At 53.0% G+C, this 23,243-nt stretch overlaps 8 protein-coding genes across 8 annotated transcripts; 6 read left to right on the forward strand and 2 right to left on the reverse strand.

The window, feature by feature from the left end:
- Positions 1 to 849: 849 nt before the first annotated feature.
- Positions 850 to 2,348, forward strand: K489DRAFT_376907 (FMN-linked oxidoreductase). The gene is made up of 5 exons (XM_033604026.1): positions 850 to 943; positions 1,014 to 1,063; positions 1,124 to 1,142; positions 1,202 to 1,615; positions 1,682 to 2,348. Exons 1-5 carry the CDS (start codon positions 870 to 872, stop codon positions 2,142 to 2,144), a joined length of 1,020 nt encoding a protein of 339 aa, XP_033463529.1. The 5' UTR covers positions 850 to 869; the 3' UTR covers positions 2,145 to 2,348.
- Positions 2,330 to 5,936, reverse strand: K489DRAFT_117301 (L domain-like protein). The gene is made up of 2 exons (XM_033598943.1): positions 5,436 to 5,936; positions 2,330 to 5,369 (listed from the first exon to the last, which is right to left on the reverse strand). Exons 1-2 carry the CDS (start codon positions 5,812 to 5,814, stop codon positions 2,515 to 2,517), a joined length of 3,234 nt encoding a protein of 1,077 aa, XP_033463530.1. The 5' UTR covers positions 5,815 to 5,936; the 3' UTR covers positions 2,330 to 2,514.
- Positions 5,937 to 7,079: 1,143 nt separating this feature from the next.
- Positions 7,080 to 9,308, forward strand: K489DRAFT_428854 (uncharacterized protein). The gene has a single exon (XM_033608351.1). The coding sequence runs from the start codon at positions 7,551 to 7,553 to the stop codon at positions 9,006 to 9,008; it is 1,458 nt and encodes a 485-aa protein (XP_033463531.1). The 5' UTR covers positions 7,080 to 7,550; the 3' UTR covers positions 9,009 to 9,308.
- Positions 9,309 to 10,108: 800 nt separating this feature from the next.
- Positions 10,109 to 10,847, forward strand: K489DRAFT_376910 (uncharacterized protein). Its single transcript, XM_033604027.1, has one exon. It carries the CDS (start codon positions 10,146 to 10,148, stop codon positions 10,767 to 10,769), a length of 624 nt encoding a protein of 207 aa, XP_033463532.1. The 5' UTR covers positions 10,109 to 10,145; the 3' UTR covers positions 10,770 to 10,847.
- Positions 10,848 to 16,490: 5,643 nt separating this feature from the next.
- On the forward strand, positions 16,491 to 17,087 carry K489DRAFT_117389 (uncharacterized protein). The gene has a single exon (XM_033598944.1). It carries the CDS (start codon positions 16,632 to 16,634, stop codon positions 16,947 to 16,949), a length of 318 nt encoding a protein of 105 aa, XP_033463533.1. The 5' UTR covers positions 16,491 to 16,631; the 3' UTR covers positions 16,950 to 17,087.
- On the forward strand, positions 17,088 to 19,009 carry K489DRAFT_117410 (Pkinase-domain-containing protein). The gene is made up of 3 exons (XM_033598945.1): positions 17,088 to 17,811; positions 17,872 to 18,291; positions 18,486 to 19,009. Exons 1-3 carry the CDS (start codon positions 17,226 to 17,228, stop codon positions 18,725 to 18,727), a joined length of 1,248 nt encoding a protein of 415 aa, XP_033463534.1. The 5' UTR covers positions 17,088 to 17,225; the 3' UTR covers positions 18,728 to 19,009.
- Positions 19,010 to 20,782: 1,773 nt separating this feature from the next.
- K489DRAFT_376915 (uncharacterized protein) lies at positions 20,783 to 21,663 on the forward strand. The gene has a single exon (XM_033604028.1). It carries the CDS (start codon positions 20,936 to 20,938, stop codon positions 21,512 to 21,514), a length of 579 nt encoding a protein of 192 aa, XP_033463535.1. The 5' UTR covers positions 20,783 to 20,935; the 3' UTR covers positions 21,515 to 21,663.
- Positions 21,563 to 22,097, reverse strand: K489DRAFT_117449 (uncharacterized protein). Its single transcript, XM_033598946.1, has one exon. It carries the CDS (start codon positions 22,002 to 22,004, stop codon positions 21,612 to 21,614), a length of 393 nt encoding a protein of 130 aa, XP_033463536.1. The 5' UTR covers positions 22,005 to 22,097; the 3' UTR covers positions 21,563 to 21,611.
- Positions 22,098 to 23,243: the final 1,146 nt, after the last annotated feature.

Here is a 23,243-nt window from a genome sequence, read left to right on the forward strand (position 1 = left end):
ATTCGTTATCGAAATAGTCGACTGTGAAGAAGCTCCTGGGAAAAATCGGCTTGGTGGATTCTCTGTCCACATCTCCTGGGCTGATAGCTCCAAAAGATGCCAGTATCGTATCGCGTTTCGATAAAACCTATTGCATATCACACGTCTTTCGAGCATGCATCGCCATGTGGCCCCGGAGTCAATGTTGGATAAAATTGAGCATTTCGGAGGAGCGCGCTTGGCGTCTTTGGCTGTTCCCTCGCCAAGAATCTGGCATATGCGCAACTGTGTGTCCCTGCTTGCTTGTAGATATGGCAGGACCCCCTTGAAGCCTTGGAATCCTAACCCGGATGATGCAGTCTGCCCGGAGTTTTGTTTGCATCCTTGCGATGAGCTCGTCACTCGACTGCCGCAGGTCTCATACTCTCGGGTTCCTTGCAAAGCGCATTGTCACATCCAGGCCGATGACTCCGGACACTGCTGATGACTTTACGACGTTTCCAGCCGTAAGTGGACAAATCATACCATTCCCGGTCAGCTATATGTGGTCTCGGAATATATTCCATCGATGTGAATTCGCATCGATTCGGAGGACGAGCCTCATGCATGACCAAATCCACTTCATCGATATCTCGTGATGGCGATTTCCGCGATTCATGTTACACACAGTATCGACATGCCCACTGAGAGATGAGGACGAAAGATCTTCTCGATGCTGCCATGATGCAGAACGGTCAGGAAATAAAACGGTTCAACACCTCGTAGAATAGTATATCAATCAGTCTCCTCGAACTGGCTTAGGGTTTCATATGCATTTTTCCCATACATCTTTTGATGAATTGAGAACGTCATGAGTAGTAACAAGTCAGCAACAGATCTTCCGCCAAACCATGGCTATGGAAGATTCCAAAGCAATGCCGAATGGTGGTCGCGTGCAGATAAGTGCCTCTAAGTGCCGTCCTGGGTAGGAGTGCGACGACATTGCCCAAGTCAGTATGGGGATTAAAAGTCGAGTCCTAACATGGTGTTTGTAGTGTTCTCGACCTCTTTGATGCCGCCAAACGAGAAAATAGACCACTCCATGGTAATGGAAGAGCCTTCGTCGCCTTTTGATAATCTCGCGCATACTGACCGAATCGTCTAGTGGCAGCACCCATGGTCCGGTGAGCATTGTCAACATCGCCCACCATCAAACAAGTCTCGCTGAACAAACTCAATCAAGCTATTCAAAACTCCCTTTCCGTCTCCTGATCAGAGACTATGGCGTCGACGTCACATATACCCCGATGATGCTCGCGCACGAGTTCGTTCGCTCCCACATGTCACGGGATTCCGACTTCACGACACATCTTCTCGAGCAGAAGCCGACAGCAGACGGCAGGGGTCACGTAGTCATCGCTCAATTCGCATCATCAGATGCCACAGAGTTTGCCCGCGCTGCGGAAATGATCACGCCGTTCTGCAGCGGCGTCGACCTTAATTGCGGTTGTCCACAATCCTGGGCGATCAAGGAAGGCATCGGCTGTTCCCTGATGAGCCAACCAGACTTGGTAGCAAGCATGGTGACCGCCGCCAAAGCGAGGATCGCACCCAGCAAGAGCGTCAGCGTGAAGATCCGCATCCACAAAGATATCAAGTTCGTGTCGAATCTCTACCCCTCCACCGCTTCGAGCGCTCCTCAGACTAACCTACATGATCCCAGTGAGACGATCCGCTGGGTACAAATCGTCCAACGCGCTGGACTTGACTACATCACCGTCCACGGCCGTCTCCGGAGCCAACGCTCCAGTACTCCGCCCAACTACGACGCCATTCGCGCCCTCCGTCCCCATATCACAATCCCTATGCTTGCCAACGGCGACGCCTACACCTATACAGACGTGCTTAAGATCGCGAGTCTGACCGAAGCCGACGGCGTCATGGCAGCGCGCGGACTCCTCGAGAACCCGGCTCTGTTCGCCCAGCATACCGAGGTGCCGGTGATATGTGTCAAGGATTTCCTCGCGTGGGCGGTGCGCTGTCCGATCCCGTTTGCTTTGGTGCTGCACCATGTGACGGAGATGACGGCGCGAATGCCCGGGATGACGAAACGTGAGCGCAGGGCAATGATGCAGTGTGCGGATCTGTTGGATTTACTGGATTTCGTCGGGGCCCGGTGGCCGTGATCGTGTATAGTTCAAATGAGACGATGCTGAAGATTGATGAAGATCTGCTTGATGAAGAGGGCGCCTGGGTCGCCCATTGACGTCGGATACAGCATGGTTTTTATGGAATCAAGCTCCAGAATTGTGAAACAGCGGGAAATCATGAATTTCGGAATAATGCTCGCCAAATATATAGAAAGGGAAATCTATGTTCACTCTGTCATGTTCACATGCTTCACAATTGGAAAGGCAGCACTCCGCTCATTCGAACGCCCATTTGGCTGTCCTGGATGTTCCTTTCGCCCTGGTTCTGTAACTTATGCTGCCACTGGAATTGTGACAAGACACACATCGAACTTTTGGGACTGCGGCTCAATCAAGTACTGTCACCTCAATCTAATTCCGACATACTCCCAGCGCTCGCCGGCAATTTATTCCTCAACCACCGCAGCGTGGCCTCCGTGCCTCTCTCGAGGATCCGATAATTCGGCACGCGGAAAGAATTGCTCCCGACATCGAGATGCCTCAAACCTTCATCCCAGAGCAGACCCAGCTCGGCAGGCAATTGGGCGATGTTATTGCTGGCAAGGTTGACATTCGCCAGGCCTCGGAGCGCGTCAGCCGAGACCATCTCGAATTTGTTGTCGCTGGCGAGGAACGTGCTGAGTTTGGGGTATGCGATGCGAAGCAGCGGTACAGCGCCGGTGAGGCGATTGGCGCAGACGTTGAGGCTGCGCAGGTGCGGCGCGCGGAGTTGTGCGAGAAGTGGGTCGAGCGATAATAATCGGCATTTGGAAAGGCTGAGTTCCTGGAGGAACGGCAGGTCCACGACATCATCGAGATAGTCAGCACCGCTAAAGGGATTGTCGGTCAGATCGAGTGATCTCAGGTCCTGGCCGAAGCTCATTGCTGGTGGGATGCAAGTCAACTTGTTGCTCTGCAACACTAGATCGCGAACCTCATTGGCCTGGAAATACGAGGCGAGGAGGTCATCAAAGTCATCCCCAAGATTCTTGGCGACAAGCTCAAGAACACCATTAGCTTTCATTTGCCAGCTTGAAGTGGCATTCTCATCCATATGGTCGCCGGCGCCGATGACTGTGACAGGGCTGTCCGGCACGTCATCGCCATCTCCGTTTTCGAAGGCACTAGAGGGTGTCATACGGGCTCGAAGTTCACGTTTGATGTCCCCAGCGCTCATCGAAAGGAACTTCTTCTCACGCAAGGGATTCGCAGCAAGTATGAGCGTCTCGAGACTGGACATTCTGGTGACATCAGGGTCTACCAAGCGCAACTCATTGCTTGCAAAATTGACGATCCGCAACTTCTGTAGCTTGGTGAAACCCTCCGGAAACTGCGCAATTTTGTTATCGCCAACCGCGAGCGTGATGAGCTCTGTCCACCCTGCTACGGACGGAAGTACGGTGAGGTGATTGTTCGAAACATTCAAAGATCGTAGGTGAGGGAGGTGTAGCGACTCGAGGAATGTGAGGGCTGCCAAAGAATTGTTGGCCACATTCATGACCTGGAGGCTCGGATGACCATTAGCACCTCCTAGGGGAAAGAGTGATGCAATGAGGAGATTGCTGCTAGCATCAAGCTCGACCAAGGGAAGCCCTTCGAGCGAATCCATCGGAAGGGTTGTTAGCTGATTGCCAGAGACATTCAAAACCCTCAGATTCACGAGCTCACGCATCGCTTCGGGCAGACCAAGCAGTCTGTTTGATTGCAAGTCCAAGGTCTCAAGATGTGGCAGAGCACAAATTGAGGTCGGCAGGTTACCAGAAAGCGAATTGTTGCCCAACCTCAAATCCTTCAAAGACTGTATCTCCGCCAGAACATCAAAAGCCGCATTGTCGAGTTTGTTGTGCGCGAGATTGAGACTTGTAAGTCTCTCCAATCGCCGTAGGCCCATGGGAAGGACGGTCAGCAGATTGCCGTGCAGGTCGATGAATTCCAGACCTCCAAACTGATTTCCTTCAGCACAGCCGTCGGCGTCCACGTCTTGAGGCGATCGGTCCGGAAACACGGTCTCATCAAGCTCGTCGAGCTCGTTATCAGCAGCGATGAGGCGTGTGAGATCCACCACTTCGGCCCAGTTCACGTTGCACTCCTCCATGGCCTTGGCGTCGTACATCTTCAGCACCTCATCCGGAATTTTCCGCAAGTTCATTGCAGCAATATTGAGCTTTCCGTCGACACGAGCTGTGTTGATGCGATTCCGAAGAATGTGCTTCTCGTCGCGTGGAGCATCATTGAACGGATTTGTGTGTAGCTGGATGTCAAACGACGGAACGGCGCTGGCTGTGCTGTCTTGTGGAGAATCATGCTTTAGCTTCTCTTTCCTTGCTGCGGCCTTGGCGGCTGCTATCTGCTGACGAAGAGCGGTCGAGGAGCTTGAAGTCGCTCGCTGGGGTTCACTGGCACTTTTACCATCTGCGGGCGCGAAGGCCGGACCCAGCGATGGCCGTGACTTGGGGGATTTGGACCTGCTCGCATCTCGTTTGGGCGCTTTTAAACTGCTAGTCGACTTGTTTGGCGCGGCCTTTGACGGCGTTGCCGCTTCCTGGATCGCTTCGATCTCGATCTTGGTCGGCACTGGTTCGTTGACTGTGTCATCTAAGGTTGGGTCGGCAACTACAGGCTCTGGACTCGGGTCCCTGGCTTCCAGAACGGGCGATTGTGTCGGAAGCTGGACGGGGTCGCTTGACAGCCCAGTTCTCACCGGAGACATGGAGCGCTGACTCGGCCGCAGAGAGCTTCGCACTTCTTGAAGCTTCGTCGCGAACGGAATGCTCATACTACGACGGTTTCCGGCACCCATAGGAATACCAGATCCTCCTAGTGACATGCGCGTCGCGGGCTTTGCACTTGCAGAAATCCTCTTGGATGGTGACAATGACCTCTCGCCTGCATTATTGTAGTTTGTACCAGGCCCATTAGTAATACTGTCAGTTCGGCTCAGACTGGATTTCGGCCTTCCAGCAAGGGTCATCGGCGAGCCACCAGGACTGAAGAAATCCGACTGCCGTGAGGCTCTAGGTGTGGAAGGAAGAGCATGCAAGCTCTCAATCGTTCTGTCAGACAACGAAGGCCTCGATGGCTTCGAAATTCGAGGCTTTACCGGGCTGAGCGTCTCCGCGGGCTCTTCCTCGCGGAGGTCCTCGCGGCCTCGGGACCTCTGACGTGAGAGACCGCGTGCGCCTTCGGGCGCGCGCAGCGACCGCGGCTCGTTCTCTGCACGAGCTCCACCTAGCGATGATCCATAGACTGATTGTGGTCGTTTCATCTGTGTCACACGTGGCGCTGTGCCAGTAGGGGGTGCCCTCTGTCCATTGGAAGCCTTGGGAGCTTGAGCCGTGCTATGAAGTCCATTGGTCCTTGTAGTTGTGGATTTCTGCAGGCTGCTGGAATCTTTGGCCGCCGCAGCAGTTGCACGAGGTAGGTGTGCAATAGAGCTCCGCTTCGTAAGTCTCGAAGCTTGTAGTGAAGATTTTGGAGCGGCAGCAACAGCAGGAGGATGGATTCCAGCCGCAACGCCTCTGCCTGGGTTTGTTGCTGGTGCAGGACGAGTCGACGGAGCCAGGCCTCCGGCAGCCGGAGCAGGGCGCGCATTGAGCTGCGGTAGTTTGCTGGCGCCGGGTCTGGGAATTGCAGACATTCGCTTGCTTGCAGCCTGCGAGGAATCCATGGCATAAGCGAGACGAATATAGCTCTAGCCTGTATGTATGTATGTATGTGTTGGCAGCAACAAGGATGGCGTCCAATATGATGTACTCAAGGGTCTGAGCAGACGTTTTTGTCACCACGTGGAAGGAGATCCACAAAACCAAGTGTTCGCAAAACAGTCCACTGTAATGACTGTACCTAGGTAGTTGACAGTCTGCTACAATAGTCGGTGTGAACCCTCCGTCTCTATGGCACTCGGAGGATAAATGCAAGCAGGCAAGGTCCGGATCGAGCTTGACAACATCAACAACAACAACAACAACCTTGGAACAATCGCAATCGACGGTCTTCAAGGAAAAAAAGAATAGGAGGAGCAGGAGCGAAGCAGGAGTGACGCACCGACATCAACATGCGCGCGCGGGTGTCCACTGAGATGGGGTATCACCACTAGTACATCGGTACAGTACTGTAATATTTTAGAAACCACCAACGAAAATCTATGGTTCTGTAGGTGGGTTCCGCCTCATCAGGGTCCACGCCAGCCCACTGCTGATGATTCTGGTTTAATGCCGGGGACATTTCCATGCGAAATAAATTCTTCGGCGACATTATGATCTCGATATGTGTTTTGAGCACCATTCGAATATATGATCGACCGCCCTCGGAGCATTTGGTATTGCTCAGTGGTAGTGAGAGGAAATTCTTGGCAGGGAGGTTGTTCCCCTGAACACCTACCTAGGTAGTTGATGAATCTGAAACAACCTTGGAACGTGAAAGGTGGGGTGTGGACTGAAGAGGAGGAGGAGCGAGGTTTCAACCCCCGGAATCAACGACTTCCCTTCCCACCTGGGGGCACGCGCCCACTCACCCACCCCGTCTCCGTCACTCTTCCTGCTCGGCTTGGGACGACAAGTAGCTCCCTCACGATATGACAGACCACGTATCAGCCAGCACAGCCAGCCAAATGGACATATTATGTTCCTCTATCACTATCACGACTACCAGCAGGGAGCAAACCTCGACATTCGCAAATTTGTTACTCCGGCCCTCGTTCATGAGGTCCCGTGTACGCCACAGATGCACTTACCTAAGGACATTCTGAATAATAAGAGTCCAATGTGAGAGGTCATGTATGGACATCATGAGGTATATGCTAGCATACTTGACGAATCATCATTTTTGCCCTCCAAGCTCATTGCAGTATACCTACCGAGTAGGGATGGATCCATCCGTGCCCTTCTAGGTCTCAATGCTACAGTATTGTTTGACACGTTTTGACACACCGGCAGTCAAGCATACCTATGATAATCGATTGATCAGTCCAGAGCACACATCTTCTTTCACTTCGTCTTGCCAAAGGCAATCTCCCAAGGCAGGTGTATGCATGGTATATTAAGTAGTTAACATGTCGACAGCAGCATGCCCATGTCCCGCGCGATATTGCAGTTGGACATAAATTTCGCGTTGCCCAGCCATCAATCCCGGAAAGTTGCCGCGAAGCTTAATTCCCAAGCTTCCCCAACCTCGTCAATATCCACCGCCCTCACATGTCCAATCCATATCTGCATCATCGCGATCGCACAACTCTTGCATTTCTGTGCACATCTCTGGCACGGTTGGCATTATTCATAAACAGCTCATAATAACTGTTGCAGGGCTCGTCGCTTGACCTGTCACCCACCGACGAACGTTCGTTACTTACAACGTCGCCTCCGATTCTGTGCAGCGCTGGCGCAACAGCCCTCCAACATCGACGTCATGGCTAGACCTCAGGTCGGTCGCAACGACGAAGCCAGTATCGGAATGACACCACCACCATCGTCGCAAGTGCTTGACTCACCTACTCGGATCAAGACTCGTACGCCGTCGCCAGTGGATGCCGTCTCTCAAATTTCGACTCCACCTCCGACGGTGGGCCTATCTAATGGCATCGCGAGCGCGCGGATTCACTCGACGGCGCCCTCGGCCGATCTCCTGTCAGCCCACGATATCAGCAATGCTTCCGCGGAAATTTTGAGGGACTCTGTCGCCGTCTTACAGGCGGCACTGCGTGACGCCAAGATGAGCGCCGCCCACCACAAGCTTCAATATGAGATGTTGGCACAAGAGAGTAATGCTGCGTTGGAGCGCATGGCCGTCGAAGCGCATATGACACAATGCGAAAACCAGATTATCTACCACGCGGAGCAGACAAAGAGCGCGGTCGCTCCTGAGACATCCGGCCAACTCCAGGAAGGCACCATCGCGGTGCAGAAGGATCTCTACCACCATATGCTGCGCGATATACAGCTTCTCGGCGAAGCTCACAGTGCACTGGAGGAGGAGTATGAGGCTCAGGAGAGAATAATCAAGCGCCAGGAGCACGAGATTGCGAGTCTGACGGACAAGGTCACTCTGATGCGCGAATTAGTTCAAGGACGCACCCGAGATGCGCGAGATGCGCCTCAAGCGGCCCGTCGACACAATCGCGTAGGATCGACTCCGGTTTCGGCATTCAGCACGCCTCATCGCAATCACCTGAGCGGCCGCGAGTCGGCACAACCTTTCGCCGCCCTGCTGCAAGCTTCCGAGATGGCCAGCCAAGACGCTGCTCGTTCATCGTCCGCTCGCGGCAGGAAAGGTCACGCTCGAAATGCCCAAAGCCTTTCGCAGCTTCCCACTACTCCTCAGTCCTTCCGGAAATTCGCCGATGCCTATCATACCCCCCAGGGTCGACAACAAGCATCACGTGTGCCAGCAACAATGCCAGTCCCACGACAGCCCGCCCTTCGCACGCCAGATGTCTATTCGCGGACTGCTCTCCCTATGTCTTCCGCCACAGGCACAAGCCGCGCCCTTTCTGAAGGCACCGTATCCGCATCCGAGAACAATGACAACGACGAGATCGACAGCGAAGCGGATACAGATATTATTGAACCCGACGAACTTGTCGCCGACTCGCAAGCTTCACGCGCTGCATCGCAGATGCTTCGTTCAAGTCAGGAACAACAAGCCAAGCGAGAGAGCTTTCAGGGCAGTGGCATGCTCCCGCCTCCGACCACAGCGACAAAAAATTCCGCTGTCAATCGCGACCGATTCAAGCAGACCAAATTGTTCGGGGCCGTACGGAAATCGAATGTTGAGAGAAGCGAGGGCAGCAGACCTGCGAAGAGGCCGAGGACAGAGAAGGAGACTTCTGCCGCTGTGGGACTCGGGATTGTTGGAATCAAGGACTGATGTGCATGTGCGCGCCTGGGTGGGTTCACTGATGCTCCTACCTGAGCATGCCAGGATGTAACGACGACGATGATGATGGAACGCATTGAATGAAGTACGATATGGGCTTGGAATTCTGATAACCATGATGGATGACGATTACGACAACTGACGACCCGACTTAATTGACACTCCCAGGATGAGGGGTGCTGGCCGCAAGGTCCTGATTCATTCGACCTCGGTCGTTTTGACTGTGCGATTTAGATAGCTGCAGCATGTTTAGCCAATAAGGCTCACAATTGATACCACTTTCGCGATGACTGAAATACATTCTTGCTCGAATTTCAATCCTTGGCGGACTCGTAGTCCTTCGAGTTGTCCTCCTCATGCCTCCCGTCTCCTTTCTTTTCACTTGCACACTTCACACCACGGATTAGATGACATGATCTCTTGGTACACCAAATGAAATGTGACTTTTGCTTGTGATACCACAGATGTTCTTCAACGTGCGATTCACTCACATCGAAGGCGGCGCTTGACGTGAAATTGCTTTGCACACAACAGATTGATCACTCATGATCCATACCGACACATTGAAGCCGGCGCTGAAAGTGAGATTGCTTCGCACGCCAAAGACCAGTCACTCATCATGTATATCGATACAGTGGCGCCGGCGCTGCAAGTGAGGTTGCTTCGCGCGCAACTGACCAGTCACTCATAATACATACGGATGGCGGACATATATCATGCTCGTCTGTCTAGACGAGTTCGCGATCACTTGTCAAATCAACCCGACCCTGTTGCAGGACCGGTGACGGAGAGTGCCCGGATCGTACTCGAATGAGTTCTTCGAACAAGGCATTCAACTGTGTCATGAATCTTACGCTCGGAGGCAGCATCGACATAATCACCGCAACGCTGACGACGACGGCGGTGCCGAGCATGGCCAATGAAAACACGTCCGAGTCCTTTTGCATGCGAGGTGGACAAGGACATCGCGAGAGCATCCATCCTATGACAACACGTCAGAAAGCTTTGACGATGACTCGCAACGCAGTGCTCAACACGACCGAGCTCGTAGAAGCCATTCTCTTAGATGTGACACCAGAAGATTTGCTTCGTTGCAGACGTGTCAGGAGCATTTGGAACGACCTCATCATGCACTCGCCTAGGCTACGCAGGAAGCTCTTCCTTGACGTCGAGAAAGGCTCTCGGCCCATAAGAGAAAAGCAGGTTTTCGACAAAGCAACACACATCTGGCGCCCGCTCTTCTGTGCAGATGTTCGGGACCATGGTCGAGATTGGCACAAGAGACAACGACGCGTCCATCCTTGTGTTTTGAACCCTTTGATCTTCCGTCAAGAACCCCCGGTGCCTGCCTCGCAGAAATCAAGCAAGAGGGTGGGTCAGCGGTGCGAGTCGGTGTATTTCCTCCGACGACCAGATGTGGCGAGACTGTCCAGGCCCAGGGACCTCGGCGGCAGCATCATCGGCGATATGCTCGTCTGTCAGCCTCCTATCAGTGAGGTCGAGGTCGAACTCCACTATCAGGAGGTGGCGCTGCGTCCCATGACTGATAGGAATATGTGCTTGAGGTGGCAGGCCCGCAAGAGGTTCAAGGTCGTTAATCATTCGGGCACCCGGGTGGGCGATATTGCGCGCGAATTAGTCGATATCATGGGAGGCATCTCCGAGGACTTCAAATTGTCGGTTGTCGTGGAGAGTCATCTGCGGAAGAAGAGCACTATACGAATGTCGGGTGCCTTATTGGTCAGCCCTTAGGAGATGGCTCGCATGGGGGATTTCGCGACGCCGGGCTTACTAGGTGACGCATTACTGCACTACTGTGAACGATAGCGACTGTACATGTGGTGTGTTTATTGTGCAGGAATCTACTCATAGGTAGGGACAACTATTTTGAAAACGCACCTACCTAGGTCGGTAATTTTCGTTCACACATATGAGGTGTTGTGTCAAGCTAGCCCATGGGTAAGGTAATTGGGGCAAGTAGGGTTGAACAACCCTACCATCGTTGTTACAAAGCAATATTGATCACCTAGACATTTAACAAGCATCGCTTACACCCCTCGCCTTTCAAGCAGATAACACCATACATGTGCGAGTTCTGAACAGCGCTGACCGTTGCTCAAGACAATACCATGAGAACGGAGAGGTGAAATCAGCCCTGGTGGGACACCATCTGTCTCCGACGAATTGCCTGATCATTGCCATAGTCTTAACATAATGTGCGGAAGCCAGCAGTTGAAGCGACGATCATGGTCTTACTCGCTGCGTTTTCATCGTCTCCGATATTCAGATGCAGTCGGTTTGACGATATTGCGATCCGCGGTGACACCAGAGTACGCTTGCTCGTCGTGTCTCCAACCGTATCGTCTGACTGGAACGGATAGCACCAGAGATTTGTGATGCAGCTAATTCAAGCCACGAAGACGACAAATCCGCAAGTCCTACGATGCCATGCACGCGAAATCGACGGCGTAGGATTTATGGGTCTTCAAACAAACAGACCAGAGGCTTGTGTCTGGAACCCGATGATCACGACGGTGTGAAAGTTTCGCCAACCCCATTCGCAGGATCTGAAGGACAGATGACCTACAGTCATGGAGTGACTCGAAAGCACCTGGCCTGCGAAAGATAGCGCATACCCAGCCGCAGCAAGATCTCACTCGCATTCCCCGTCTGACCGGAGATCAAGACCGCATAAGAAAGGATACCGCCACGCGACGATGGGACGTTCGCGATCAGTATCGCGACGCACGACGAACGCCGATGTCCTCGTGCATGGGAAGAGTGGATCGAGCGCAACGAGGAGATCTATCGACCCTGATATACCGTGATTCTCAGAATTTCACTCAGGCTGCCTAGATGCCGGAGAACTCGCGATGTGTCGCGAGGTGGCTTGATTGGCACCAGAGCATACGACGACTACCTGCCCTTGGTAATGCTCGAACTTATACGGCCGTGCCGGCTCTCGCGTACTGTGCCCAGCCACCAAGCCGCGCAAAACGCTCGCGAATGTTCAATACGCATATTGATTTGTCAACTGATGATTCCAAGAACATATCTCCGCCGTTCTTCACAGGAGCCGCATCGCGAGACAAGAGTGCTATTGATGGGCTACTGCGAGACCTGGCTCAGTTTCGCATCCATCAGCGATCCTATTATCACGCACTAGCGAGATTAAAACCTCACGGCAACCTTTCGTCGAGTGATGGAAGAGGCGTCCTGTTAGTTCCTTCTCGGCTCGGCGTGTTGTTGCTCCGACTAGGCAACATCACGAGCAGGCTTGCATTTGAGTACCACGCACGGTAGTCTCGCTCCACGTGCGCAGCAGGATGCACACATTCCAAGGCCGGCGACCGCCCTGGCGGCCTTGCTACAGTACAACAAGAGACTCAGTGTGGAAGCTAGGCACAATTCCATATGTGGCTTGCTGCAGATTTAATCATGCTGGGTGTCTGTGAGGCAACACGCGATGGCGCCGTGATTCGTCACGCCATAAGAATTCCACAAGCGGTCTATTGGATTTCTCCTCATCAATTGAAAGACAAGGTCATCTATCCAGACGGGATGACTATAGCTTCTCGATAGTCGACGAGGGTGTCTCCGTGGTGAGACACGCGCTTGTCCTTGGCCTCTTCCTGTGTGACGCCACATAGCCGCGTCTGGGAGGACGCCTAAATTGAGCAGGCGACCTGGCAGAGAGCAGTCTCACCATATTGGTACAGCCAGACACAGCCACTTGAACTCTGAAAGGGAAGGACATCGTCCCGAATGCTTCGAGCCAGAAAGGATGCAGCTCTAGCCTGCGGCTGACTGCGTGACGGAACATCGTAGGCTCCACTATAGGACCATGCTTCTATAATCTATAGAATGCATCTGATAAAAACCACAAGACTTTGCTCCCTCATCTGGGCGGCCTAACGAGTTACTCTCTCCCAAAATTGTAAGCAATCTCGATCTGAGCTAACCATGTTTGATGGGATACCCGGCGGAAAGCCACCGTGTAAATGCCCCCCATGGTCGGATCTCTTTCGAAACAAACAACGTAACCGGAGGCACCATTGATCGGGAGACTCGAGGTACACGGTACGGTAGAGAGCAGAGGACGGGCATCGGCGGCGGGTCAGACAGTGATGCGAAACAGTGATGTGAGCGGTTGTGTTCAAGGCGTTCTCGTAAAGCGCACAACAAGCGCAAGACTAATGCAAAGCATCGTATGGCACGGCCGTGGCATCACGACGCTAGATCCACGAGGCCTAGACTGCGATACGCCCAGCTTTGTCGACAGCAGGGAGTGGTGGAGGGGGGCAAAGTATGACGTGGACGCTGACATCGCAAATTTGCTTGCGTTTCTCAGGTCGCTAAAGATACTGCAGTACCTAGGTACGGTATCGCTAGCACAAGCCAATTGTTAGTTGCATGGCCGAAGCTCGGACCCGTTGGCAAGCCTTGGTGAAGATGCGTCCCGGGCTGCTACTGGTCAGCTCACCCTGCCGCGTGAACCCGTACCCGCCTCACAATATTCGTGAACCAACAGGTGGCAGTTCGGAATGTAAACTCATGGCGACTAAAGCAAATCGTCTGGATTGTGCCACAACTGCATCGGCGACTTGGCCTGCGCGCGCTTAGAGAACAGGCTTTTACAACTGCATGTCCATGGCTGTCGCCGGAAGTAATAACGCGGTACCTTGCCTCGGAGGTCGTGCAGATGTGGCAGCTGATCAACACGGAAAACGCATCAGTACCTGATGAGGTACAAGATTTTAGAGCACACCACGACCTCCTGGCAAGGGAGATGAGGATGCTCGGGGCGTCGACATCATGGCGCAGTCGAGCTTACGAACACCCTCGTCAAGCGAAAACTCTGCTAAATTGCCAGCGGGTCATGATCTACAAAGGCTTGCGAATTTGATTGCCATAGACATGCGCTAAGACATGGATGAGCAGCCAATCGTCGCGAGCGACGCTGCATGGGCGATATTCAGCAAAGGCCGCTTGCGCCGCAGCGCTGGAGCCAATCATGTGTCGCTGGTGTGAACACACCGAAACGGAGTCGATGCGTCGCCGATGGATCTCTCTCTTGCAGCGGTCCTGCGGTGATTGACGAAACACAAGGCGGCGCTAGGATTCGAGCCAATGATTGCTGTATGGAATGAGGCCTTTGTTCGACCTGATGGATTTGATCTACACTACCACGGAAGTTTCCTGAGTAGCAAGGTCGGTCGGTGAGAGAGTCATGCTCCGCTTGGGTCGCTCCGACGAAGCCGGTGCACAAGTCGGATAAATGCATTTGAATGGGTCGCTATTGATCCCGATTGCAGTGTCTATCGGTGTGACGATCGAATTTCCAGAGACGCTTGTCATGACGCTCTGCAGTGTAGACAGTACCCAGGGGAATCAAACGGAAGATTCTGTCATGGGTCGCGAGTATCTCTGGTTTGCGGAGGCGCTCTGCAGGCATGGATTTGTGGGTCATGGCTCTCTGCGGGATCCAGGATGCGCTTACGCCGAAAGTCCCTCCACGGCCTCGTCCTTCGTTGTCAGCAAATACCAGTGACCATCATGCAGAACTGCAAGCCCGTAAAGCTCTAGACCACAAGGGGCAAAAAGTCTGCTCGAGGAAATGATCAAGATCTCAGTAGAGCGCCAAACGGGCCGACCACAACGCCTCGCAACTGCTGGTGGGAATGTCCCAATCTCCTGGACTTTCTAGCGCCCATGAGCGGTGATTTCTGGAAACTTAGATCGAGGCTGGGTCATGGGCGCAGAACGTTGGGTTCGAGCGGGAATATGTGTGATGTTGCATATGCACGAACCGACGAAGGGGCTAATCCGTTTACGGTCAGCGCACGTACCGTCCCGGTTGCAGTCTGCGCCATTCATATAGGCGATAACGACTGTTTATTGTGCACAGCTTGTATGCACTGTCGTAATTGTATCGGTGCCTCCGGTATCTAGGCGCAGTCAGGATGCCGCTCTGCTGTAGTGTGATGACTCCGAAAAGAGTAAAAAAAAGAAAGGGCTGTTATTCGCGCCGTCCGGCGGCACAGCGCCAAGACCGCGGTGATTGGCCTAGCAGATCTTGCACCACGTCTGGTTTAGGTGGGGGATGAGGCCACGCAGTAGTTTCGCCCGATGACAGAGGCGTAGCCAAGTCATGCCTAGGGAGCAGAGCGCCATGCTGCCGTTGCTGTGCCGGTGCCGTCCAAGATCACACGCTTTTTGCACAGCGTGCCGGTTGAAGGCGGCGATGGCACCCTTCTTTTCCATACTGATCCCGTTCCATTTGTGCTGTTGTTGCCTGTGCACGCACACGCCGCAGCCCTGCCTGCTCTGCCACCCTACCCAGTCCTTCCACTCACCATGACAACTGGTATACCCATTCCGCTGCTGGCCCGCAACAGTCATGGCAGTGAGTGGCGTTGGACAACCTCGTCGTTGGCCACCATCGGTCACAACTCCTTCGGGGCGACCAAGCTACCCAACCGAGGGACTGCAGCGCTTCTATGTCCCGTCGTATTCGCATCTAGGTGCCTGCACCATCTATGATGGGCGTCTGCCACCTGTTTCAGCGGTTTACCGACACGCAAGCTCTCGCTCGGCGCACAAGGTTAGACGCCCAAATAGCGGCAACGGCTTGCGATGGACAGTTTCGGGCAAGCAACAATAAGCAAGGGCACGGCTTGGACGGTGCAGGTCCACAAAAGATGCATGAGAATGGTCCGTCCTTCCGTCCGTGATGCGTGGTTCTGAGTCCATGATACGAAGGGAAAGATCCTCGACCGAGCGGGATCAGGTCTCAATGGGACTAGCCCTCTGCCTCCTGCCATGGGCCCAAGAATCCAGAGAGGGTTAAAAAAAAAACAAAAAACCGAGACGCAGGTGTAGCGGCCGCCGATATCATCGCTCGTCCGCGCGCGTTAGGTTATGCACACACCATGATCTGGTTGTGCCTTTAACGCTTAGCCTATCACGCAGATTTCTTTTTCTAGATCAGGGATCGTTGCCGCTATGCCGTCAGCAGCGGTTTGTGGGTTGGTCGTTCGTTCGTTGGTGGAACCTTTCACGCTTCTCTTCCCATCACCTAGTCCCAGACGCTAAGCCCGTGAGGCAGACATGGATGCACATGTGGGTGGGTACGTGCGACGCAGAGTACGCCAGGCGTTATGTGATGATGGCAACTAGGGTGAAGTCAATTTCACACGCTGATGATGAGGACAAGGGTGGGTGCCTGGATTATCTTGCAATCTAGCCGGTTTGTGGTGTGAAGGTTTATTTGATGGCGTATTTCACGAATGCAGGCAGGAAAGGTATGTGCGAAACCTTCAGTCATGGATTGGCAGTAGTGGAAAATAGTAGTACGGGATGTTGTGGCAGCACAACCGTATCAATTCCGTAGGAAATGTTGACGGAGGAGCCAGTCATTAGTGAGTTAGTGGTGTTGGTGGTGGTGGTGGTGGTGGTGGCCCATTCACGCCGTCCATCAGTGACCCGCCGGTCGATCGGAGACGCATTTGTTCACCCTACACTACAGCCCCGAGTACAGTCCAGTCCAGTCTCTCTGACCCAACTGGCGGACGTGGGTGTGTGTGCGTGTCTCTACCCGACCGACGTCTCGTCATGTTCACTCATTCAGTTCCATCCTGCCTAATAACAGAAACATGCGCAACACTATTTGACTGTACATTACGCTACACTACACCAGACGATACCACTACACACCCACACCCACACTCACACTCACACACACATCCAACTCGTTTCCCTCTCACTTTACAATACCCACATAACCCTCCTACATCTGTCCACACCATCGCCTCATCATCATTCTTTTTCTGGACCCGCTGTGCCAAGCTTCGATTGATTCTCTTTATCTATCTACGCTACGCCCCGCCCTCCAACCTCACCTATCAAAGTGTGACTATCCGACCGGCTTAGACATCACTTCCTGACGACCTCACCTACTACATCCCGACAACTCCGACGACTTTCCATGCGGTCTGTTTGATCTCTGCCTTTTCAACAACAACCCGTTTCGACTTTCACCTTCATTTTCAACCAGAATTGCCGTTTGGACTTGACTGCCTCGAACGTACCTTCGATCATACTCGGTGACAGTCAACCGTTCTTTGCTTCTTCATTCTTGGAATTCCTTGACTGGAATCCTCGGTTCTTCACATAGAGTGAAGAACAAACCTCCTCCCACACGAGAGTATGATTCCTACGCCTCCTGCATCGCCCAAACCTTCTGGACTATGCGACCCTCATGACCGGATCAACCTGGTTCTCGCCGACCGCATCCAACTGACCGATGTCCTCGGCGTTGGCGCATATGGCACTGTTTACCGCGCTCACGATCTCTTGACCAACGTCGAGTATGCCGTGAAGGCTTTGCCCAAGGTCGGCCTGGACGACCGCCAACGGCGATTCCAGGATCGCGAGATCCAATTGCATTATGAATGCCAGCATCCCAATATTGTTGCCCTGCATCAAACCTTGGAGACCTCCGATTGCACTTACGTTGTGCTTGAGTTTTGCCCAGAAGGTGACCTCTTTGCCAAGATTACCGAGGAGAGCCAGTATGTTGGCGATGATGTTCAGGCCCGCAATGTGTTTCTGCAAATCCTATCTGCTGTCCAGCACTGCCACTCTCGCGGGATCTACCACCGGGATCTCAAGCCGGAGAACGTTCTCGTCAAGGACAATGGCCGGACTGTGAAGCTTGCCGACTTTGGTCTCGCAACCCAGGACCACATCACTTCCGACTTCGGTTGTGGTTCGACCTTTTACATGTCACCTGGTAAGTATATTGACACACTTTCAAGATCAAAAAACCATTCGTCCACTAACACCTATTCAGAGAACCAAGATCCCAATCCACAACCATTCTCTTGCTATGCTTCTGCTCCCAATGATGTTTGGTCTTTGGGCGTAATCCTTGTCAACCTCACCTGTGGAAGGAATCCATGGAAGCGAGCTTCGATGGAGGATCCGACCTTTCGTGCATTCCGCAAAAACCGCAATTTCCTCAAGACTATTCTTCCCATCTCGGATGATCTGAACCGTGTGCTCCAGCGCACCTTCGAAGTAGAGCCTGAACGCCGTATCACCTTGGACGAGCTTCAGAAGGAAATCTACCGCTGCAGGTCCTTTACCGCGCACACTCCCGCTACACCCCCGGAGAGCCCTGTTGAGCGACCTGCGCAATCCCCTGCTGTATTTGACCGTGCGGCCTCTGACCAGGTACCACGTCTGGACTTGCCGGCTCAGCAATATCCCCAACCACCAGCCAACTTTGGAAAATATTACCCTGTTCCTCAGCAGCAGGCGCTCTACACTCCCCCGAGCTCGGGCCAATGCAGCCCTCAACAAAGCACATATCCCTTCTCAATCAAGGCTGCTCCTACCTATCACTACCCTGGCACGGTCTTCGCACAGGACCAGTTTCGCCGATGTGCGCAGGTCCTCTTCCAGTCCAACCTGGTACCTCAACACGCCTGGCCTCAAGCAAGCTATTGGTAGGCAAAATCAATGTCGCCGCCAACCTTTCTTCATTCTTTCATCACCAACAAAGATCGAGATTAATTCTTTGTAATATCTTTTGGATCATCGGCACCTCGGTTGCCCAAGCTTTGCCCATCTCCCGGTTGAGGTGGGCTTCTTCCGACACCCTATTTTCGATTTTTCTCTTTCATCCTCCTCTCATGGGGGTTTGACGACGACATGAGGATACTTCTGCGACGCTGCTCACCCTTTTGCAAAATGACTCTTCTGCACAATCCAGAACCTGTACTAGATACCCTTGTTTATTGTTTACATCCTTTCGTTCTTGCATCACTATTTTTTTCACATTGGACGCGAACATTGTACTTTGAGGGAGAGATCCCAGGAACGCAATTTGGAGTTGGGCAACAATTCAGACCGGGCCTCCATTGAGAGATGGCTTTGGCAATTCTTTAGACACTGTTCGGGGAACAGGATCGGCAAAAGATAGAGGCCACTCTGGGATATAGAGTGTGCCCTTCGTTTTGGGAGGACAATCACGAATTGATGAAAGTTGGAAGTTGTAACAAAAGGAAATTCAAAAAGGTCGATTCTCGATACCTACTGTACTTCCTGTGCACCACTGTGAAGTCTCGCTGTAAACCGAGATGCTGATGAGACTGGCAATTGCAGCAACGAAGCGCCTCTGTTTGTAAAACATTATTGCATTCGGTATAGTTCGACCCGTACGCGAAAATCCCGAAGCGACATAGAGGTAAGTACGTACAGAGTGTGTTTCAAGCCATGCTGCCGTGCGCACACCTCAGGCAATCTCCGATCCATTCGATAGAGTGTCTCTCCTGTGCGGCACAGCATGTAGTCGTGTCTCCATGCACCGTCATCTGCAATCGATAAATGAAGGCGAACCGGTTACACGACGGTACAAGAGTACGCTGCACTCCATGCCTTGGGACCACTATTCTCGCCGGATTCGGATGAGTGAAGTAGGACCGGCGTACCACGACTCACCGTTGGGCGTTTGCCGGCTCTCTTGTGCAACATCAGCGCCCGCCCTAGGTGTGCAAAAGTAGCGGAAGTTGCATATGCGTCTGGGCAGACGAGTACGTACCCCAAGCTACTGAAAGCACCTGGGCACTTATCATGGTTCTTTGTCGTCGTCGTCCTCCCTTTCATCAGACCGGGCAATGGGGGTGCACACGGGAAGGCAGGCGCGTCGCCCACCGCCCGCCCGCCCACACAAACACATACACACACACAAGGATTGACATGCAAGATGGGCGCGTGATACATTTCACCCACGTCGGTGCTTGCATCTTTTATTACCCGACTGAGGAATCTATGCAATGACTTCTCCCCTTGCGCATGCGCATACATGAAGATGCATACAACTCCATCATCTCACAGGCCACATGGGCTCCACAAGATGGGTTGTGTGGATGGTCAGCGTGGGTGAGGAGCCAATCTTTTCCTGCAGCATCATCGCGCCGAGCATGGCGAACGCGAAGACGAAGCTGGCGTGGCTGGCGATGGAGAGGACGAGATATCACACGCTGTGTCATGCGTTTTGCTAGGCTGAAAGATCTTCGAGATACATCCTCCATTTCCCAACTGTTCCTGTCCATAGGGAAAAGACCAGTGCAGAAATGAGCAAAGTCAATTTGAGCTTCGCAGAAACAGGATGACGCTGACTTGGGGACAAGGATCAGCCATGCATAGCCCGCGTGAAACGTGTGACGAAGCTGGTGGACACACGGCACGGCGATTCGATTGAGCCGAGCGTGTCGCCCTCCCAGTAATTATCGCTGCAGGAGCAAGCAGATCCTTCGCCCTTTGATAACGATGCTGCGGACGATGACGAAGGACACCCACCTGGGCACCTTGATTGTATGGGCCTAGTCTGTACCGCTGTCACAATTTCATCTGGAGCGATGGAATGCTTGCGTCTGATGTTCGATATTATTGGCGGGCTCTGTCAACTCCGTCGGCCGGGTTCTCAGTACTTTATGCACTCGGGTAGGTATTCTGCAGATGCTTGGCCAACAAGCGGTAGGTGAGTAGCACGAAAGTGTATCTGCTGCTAGACGGCCTCTTTGCTGCGGCCGGATATATTTCAGTCACGTGATGAGGATGCGCATTCCGATCCTCCCTTGCGCAATGCAGTCCTTTGTCCCGTTTCCTCACCAAGGTTTCAAGACAAATGACCCTTGCTAGGCACATGCCGCCCGCTATCTGCTCTCATCAATCTTCTGAGTGTCCTTCGGTTAGACCAAAGGCTGGTAGACATCGGCCAACGGCAGGGATACACCACTAACATGATCACATCATCTAAACAGGATCGTGATTCGTGATACTGTTAGCGAGCGGGTGACGAGGCTGGAAAGTCGTCACCTCAAAGCGTTAATGCTCAACGTACTCGCTACATGTCATACGAGCCTACACTGCTGGATCCGCTCGTGCGACACAAACGATGGTGCGTTCTCACATATATACGTATACAAGCCGCGCAAGATCGGTCGCACAGCAGGAGCCCAAGGTGTTCGTTCGGGGCTAGAAGCGCAAATAATGCTGAATGGAACGCATGCGACCGTGGTTTCCTCGTGCGACCTCTTGGGTATGGATCAGACGGTGAAGACTCCCGAGGTCACCAAGTCCTCCTTCGTGCCCCCTGGGACGATCGTGATACGCAGACCGTTCCGACGCCTTCCAAGTTTGCTACCTACCTGCATGGATGCCACTCAAACCGTCCGCCATTGGCCCCCACATCGATGCAGCCAACGGTCGCACCAGAGCAGCAACATACATTGCACACACATGAGATCAGGACATCCAGTATCCACATAACATACACCTTCGATAGTACAACGTGTACATCCAGCGCCGTCAATTTCTCATCTTCCTGCATGCGCCGCTGTGATAGAGGCAATAGCGCTTACACGCCAACAGCGTCGGCGTACAGCCCAGCCAATGCAATGAAAAAAGATAATGTGGAGGGCTGGTAATTTCAATTTGCGGACGTAAGACTGAGGCGCACCTTCACGAGTCTCCGACTTGCAGCCAACAGCACAGACAGTAGTAGGATTGTGCACGCACCTGCGGTCAGAAAGAAAGATGGATGGGTACGTGAGGGTACTCGACGTTGCAGCAGGGAACGGCCGCGGAGTTTCTCATCCAATCTCGCTTTCCCGCCCAGAATTCCAATAGCGGTTGCATAACGGCAGAGCATAGTGAGGCCTGAGGCGAACAGATTGTCATTTGATCTTCCATCGCCATACGAGCGATGCGCGGTCTGGTTTGGATCCCTTCCTGGTCGTGCCATATACTGTCATGTACATGCCGTACGGGTATACATACTACAAGACATGCGGCACCACGTTCAGGCGCAGTCCATACTTGGACGTCTGATGTCAACACCCGACTGTCCGCGCGTCTTTCCATGAAGATGTGTTGATCATGATGGAGTGATGATGCCAAGTGCCTCCCAGCCATCATCCACGGATGGCATCATGGAGGAAAGCCGAGTGGCACGACAGCGCCTAGTCTGCGTGCAAACCGAGCAATCTCTCAATCATCACACGCTGTGGCTCCTCGTATTGCGTGCACCGTCATGAGGAAAATTTCCATGCAGCACTACATTCCTGTTGATCTCACCTTGTTGCGCACCTCGAAATCATTCCAATTATTTCCGCATTCGGGTGCACTGCGTACTTCTACTAGGTCGAGTTCTCTTATCACCCAGAGACACAATATCGACATGGCGTTCAATAGTCCAAGGCCTTCCGTAGTGGCCGCGAAACTTCCCAGTGTCTCTCGAGCATATTGCGCGAAGGCGCATTACCCCCGAACGGATCCGAGTTTTGCTTTTGCCTTTTCGGCTGTACCATGTATGTACGTCGGAGCACTAGGTCTGCTGGCGACCTGGGCACGCTGGAGTCTCAAATTGACGTTTTGCTTGTTTCAAATCATCGGAGCGACCGTTATTGGAAAATGCCCGCGAACCATTGAGCCGGTCAAGACTAGGCGATTCAAGGTTCTACATGGATGAGTCTAGCGACGACAAGTGCCCTCGAGCCTCGAATGCTTTGTCTCTTTCTGGCAGGAGGTTTGCACCTCGACCAATTGGTGGCCTGAACGGGCCTCAATTTATCGCGTTCAATCATCGTCATCAATATCATCTTACACGACGATGCGGAAATTTCTACAAGCTGGCTGGTTCTCAAACATTGCCAGTTACATTCAAAGTGGACCATAACATTCGAGTTCAATAACTCCTTCGCCAACGGATCATGTCAGGTTATTGCGACAAGCCCACCAGGTCAAGAGCGCATTCCATTCCGTTTCGTCAAGGTGATGCGCCGCCACGAGCATGACGAGAATACCCACCTATATCTAAAATGGACCTGCACATGAGACAGCACGACATGTGGTCCTGGCGTCGCGGGAGATGTAGTGCTTAGATCAGTCGACCCGCACGGTGACCCAGACAAACTTGCAAACAACACACGGTTCACATGTGCTCACCAGTCAGTATGTCCCGTGTCCACATCTATCAAACGCTTACGCGGGCATCCTTCGGCCTTGATTCCCGAAAAAAGTCTTCCAGTCCCGTGTTGAAGGAAAGAAACACTTGTTGCATTCCAACTGGCCGAATTATTACATGCAACTCTGGCGGAAAAGCACATTGGTACGTCATGCAGCACGATTTTCTCAGGCGTACACAATTCGCCACTT

This window comes from Dissoconium aciculare (assembly GCF_010015565.1).
Source record: "Dissoconium aciculare CBS 342.82 unplaced genomic scaffold K489scaffold_2, whole genome shotgun sequence".
NCBI classification, from domain to species: domain Eukaryota; kingdom Fungi; phylum Ascomycota; class Dothideomycetes; order Mycosphaerellales; family Dissoconiaceae; genus Dissoconium; species Dissoconium aciculare.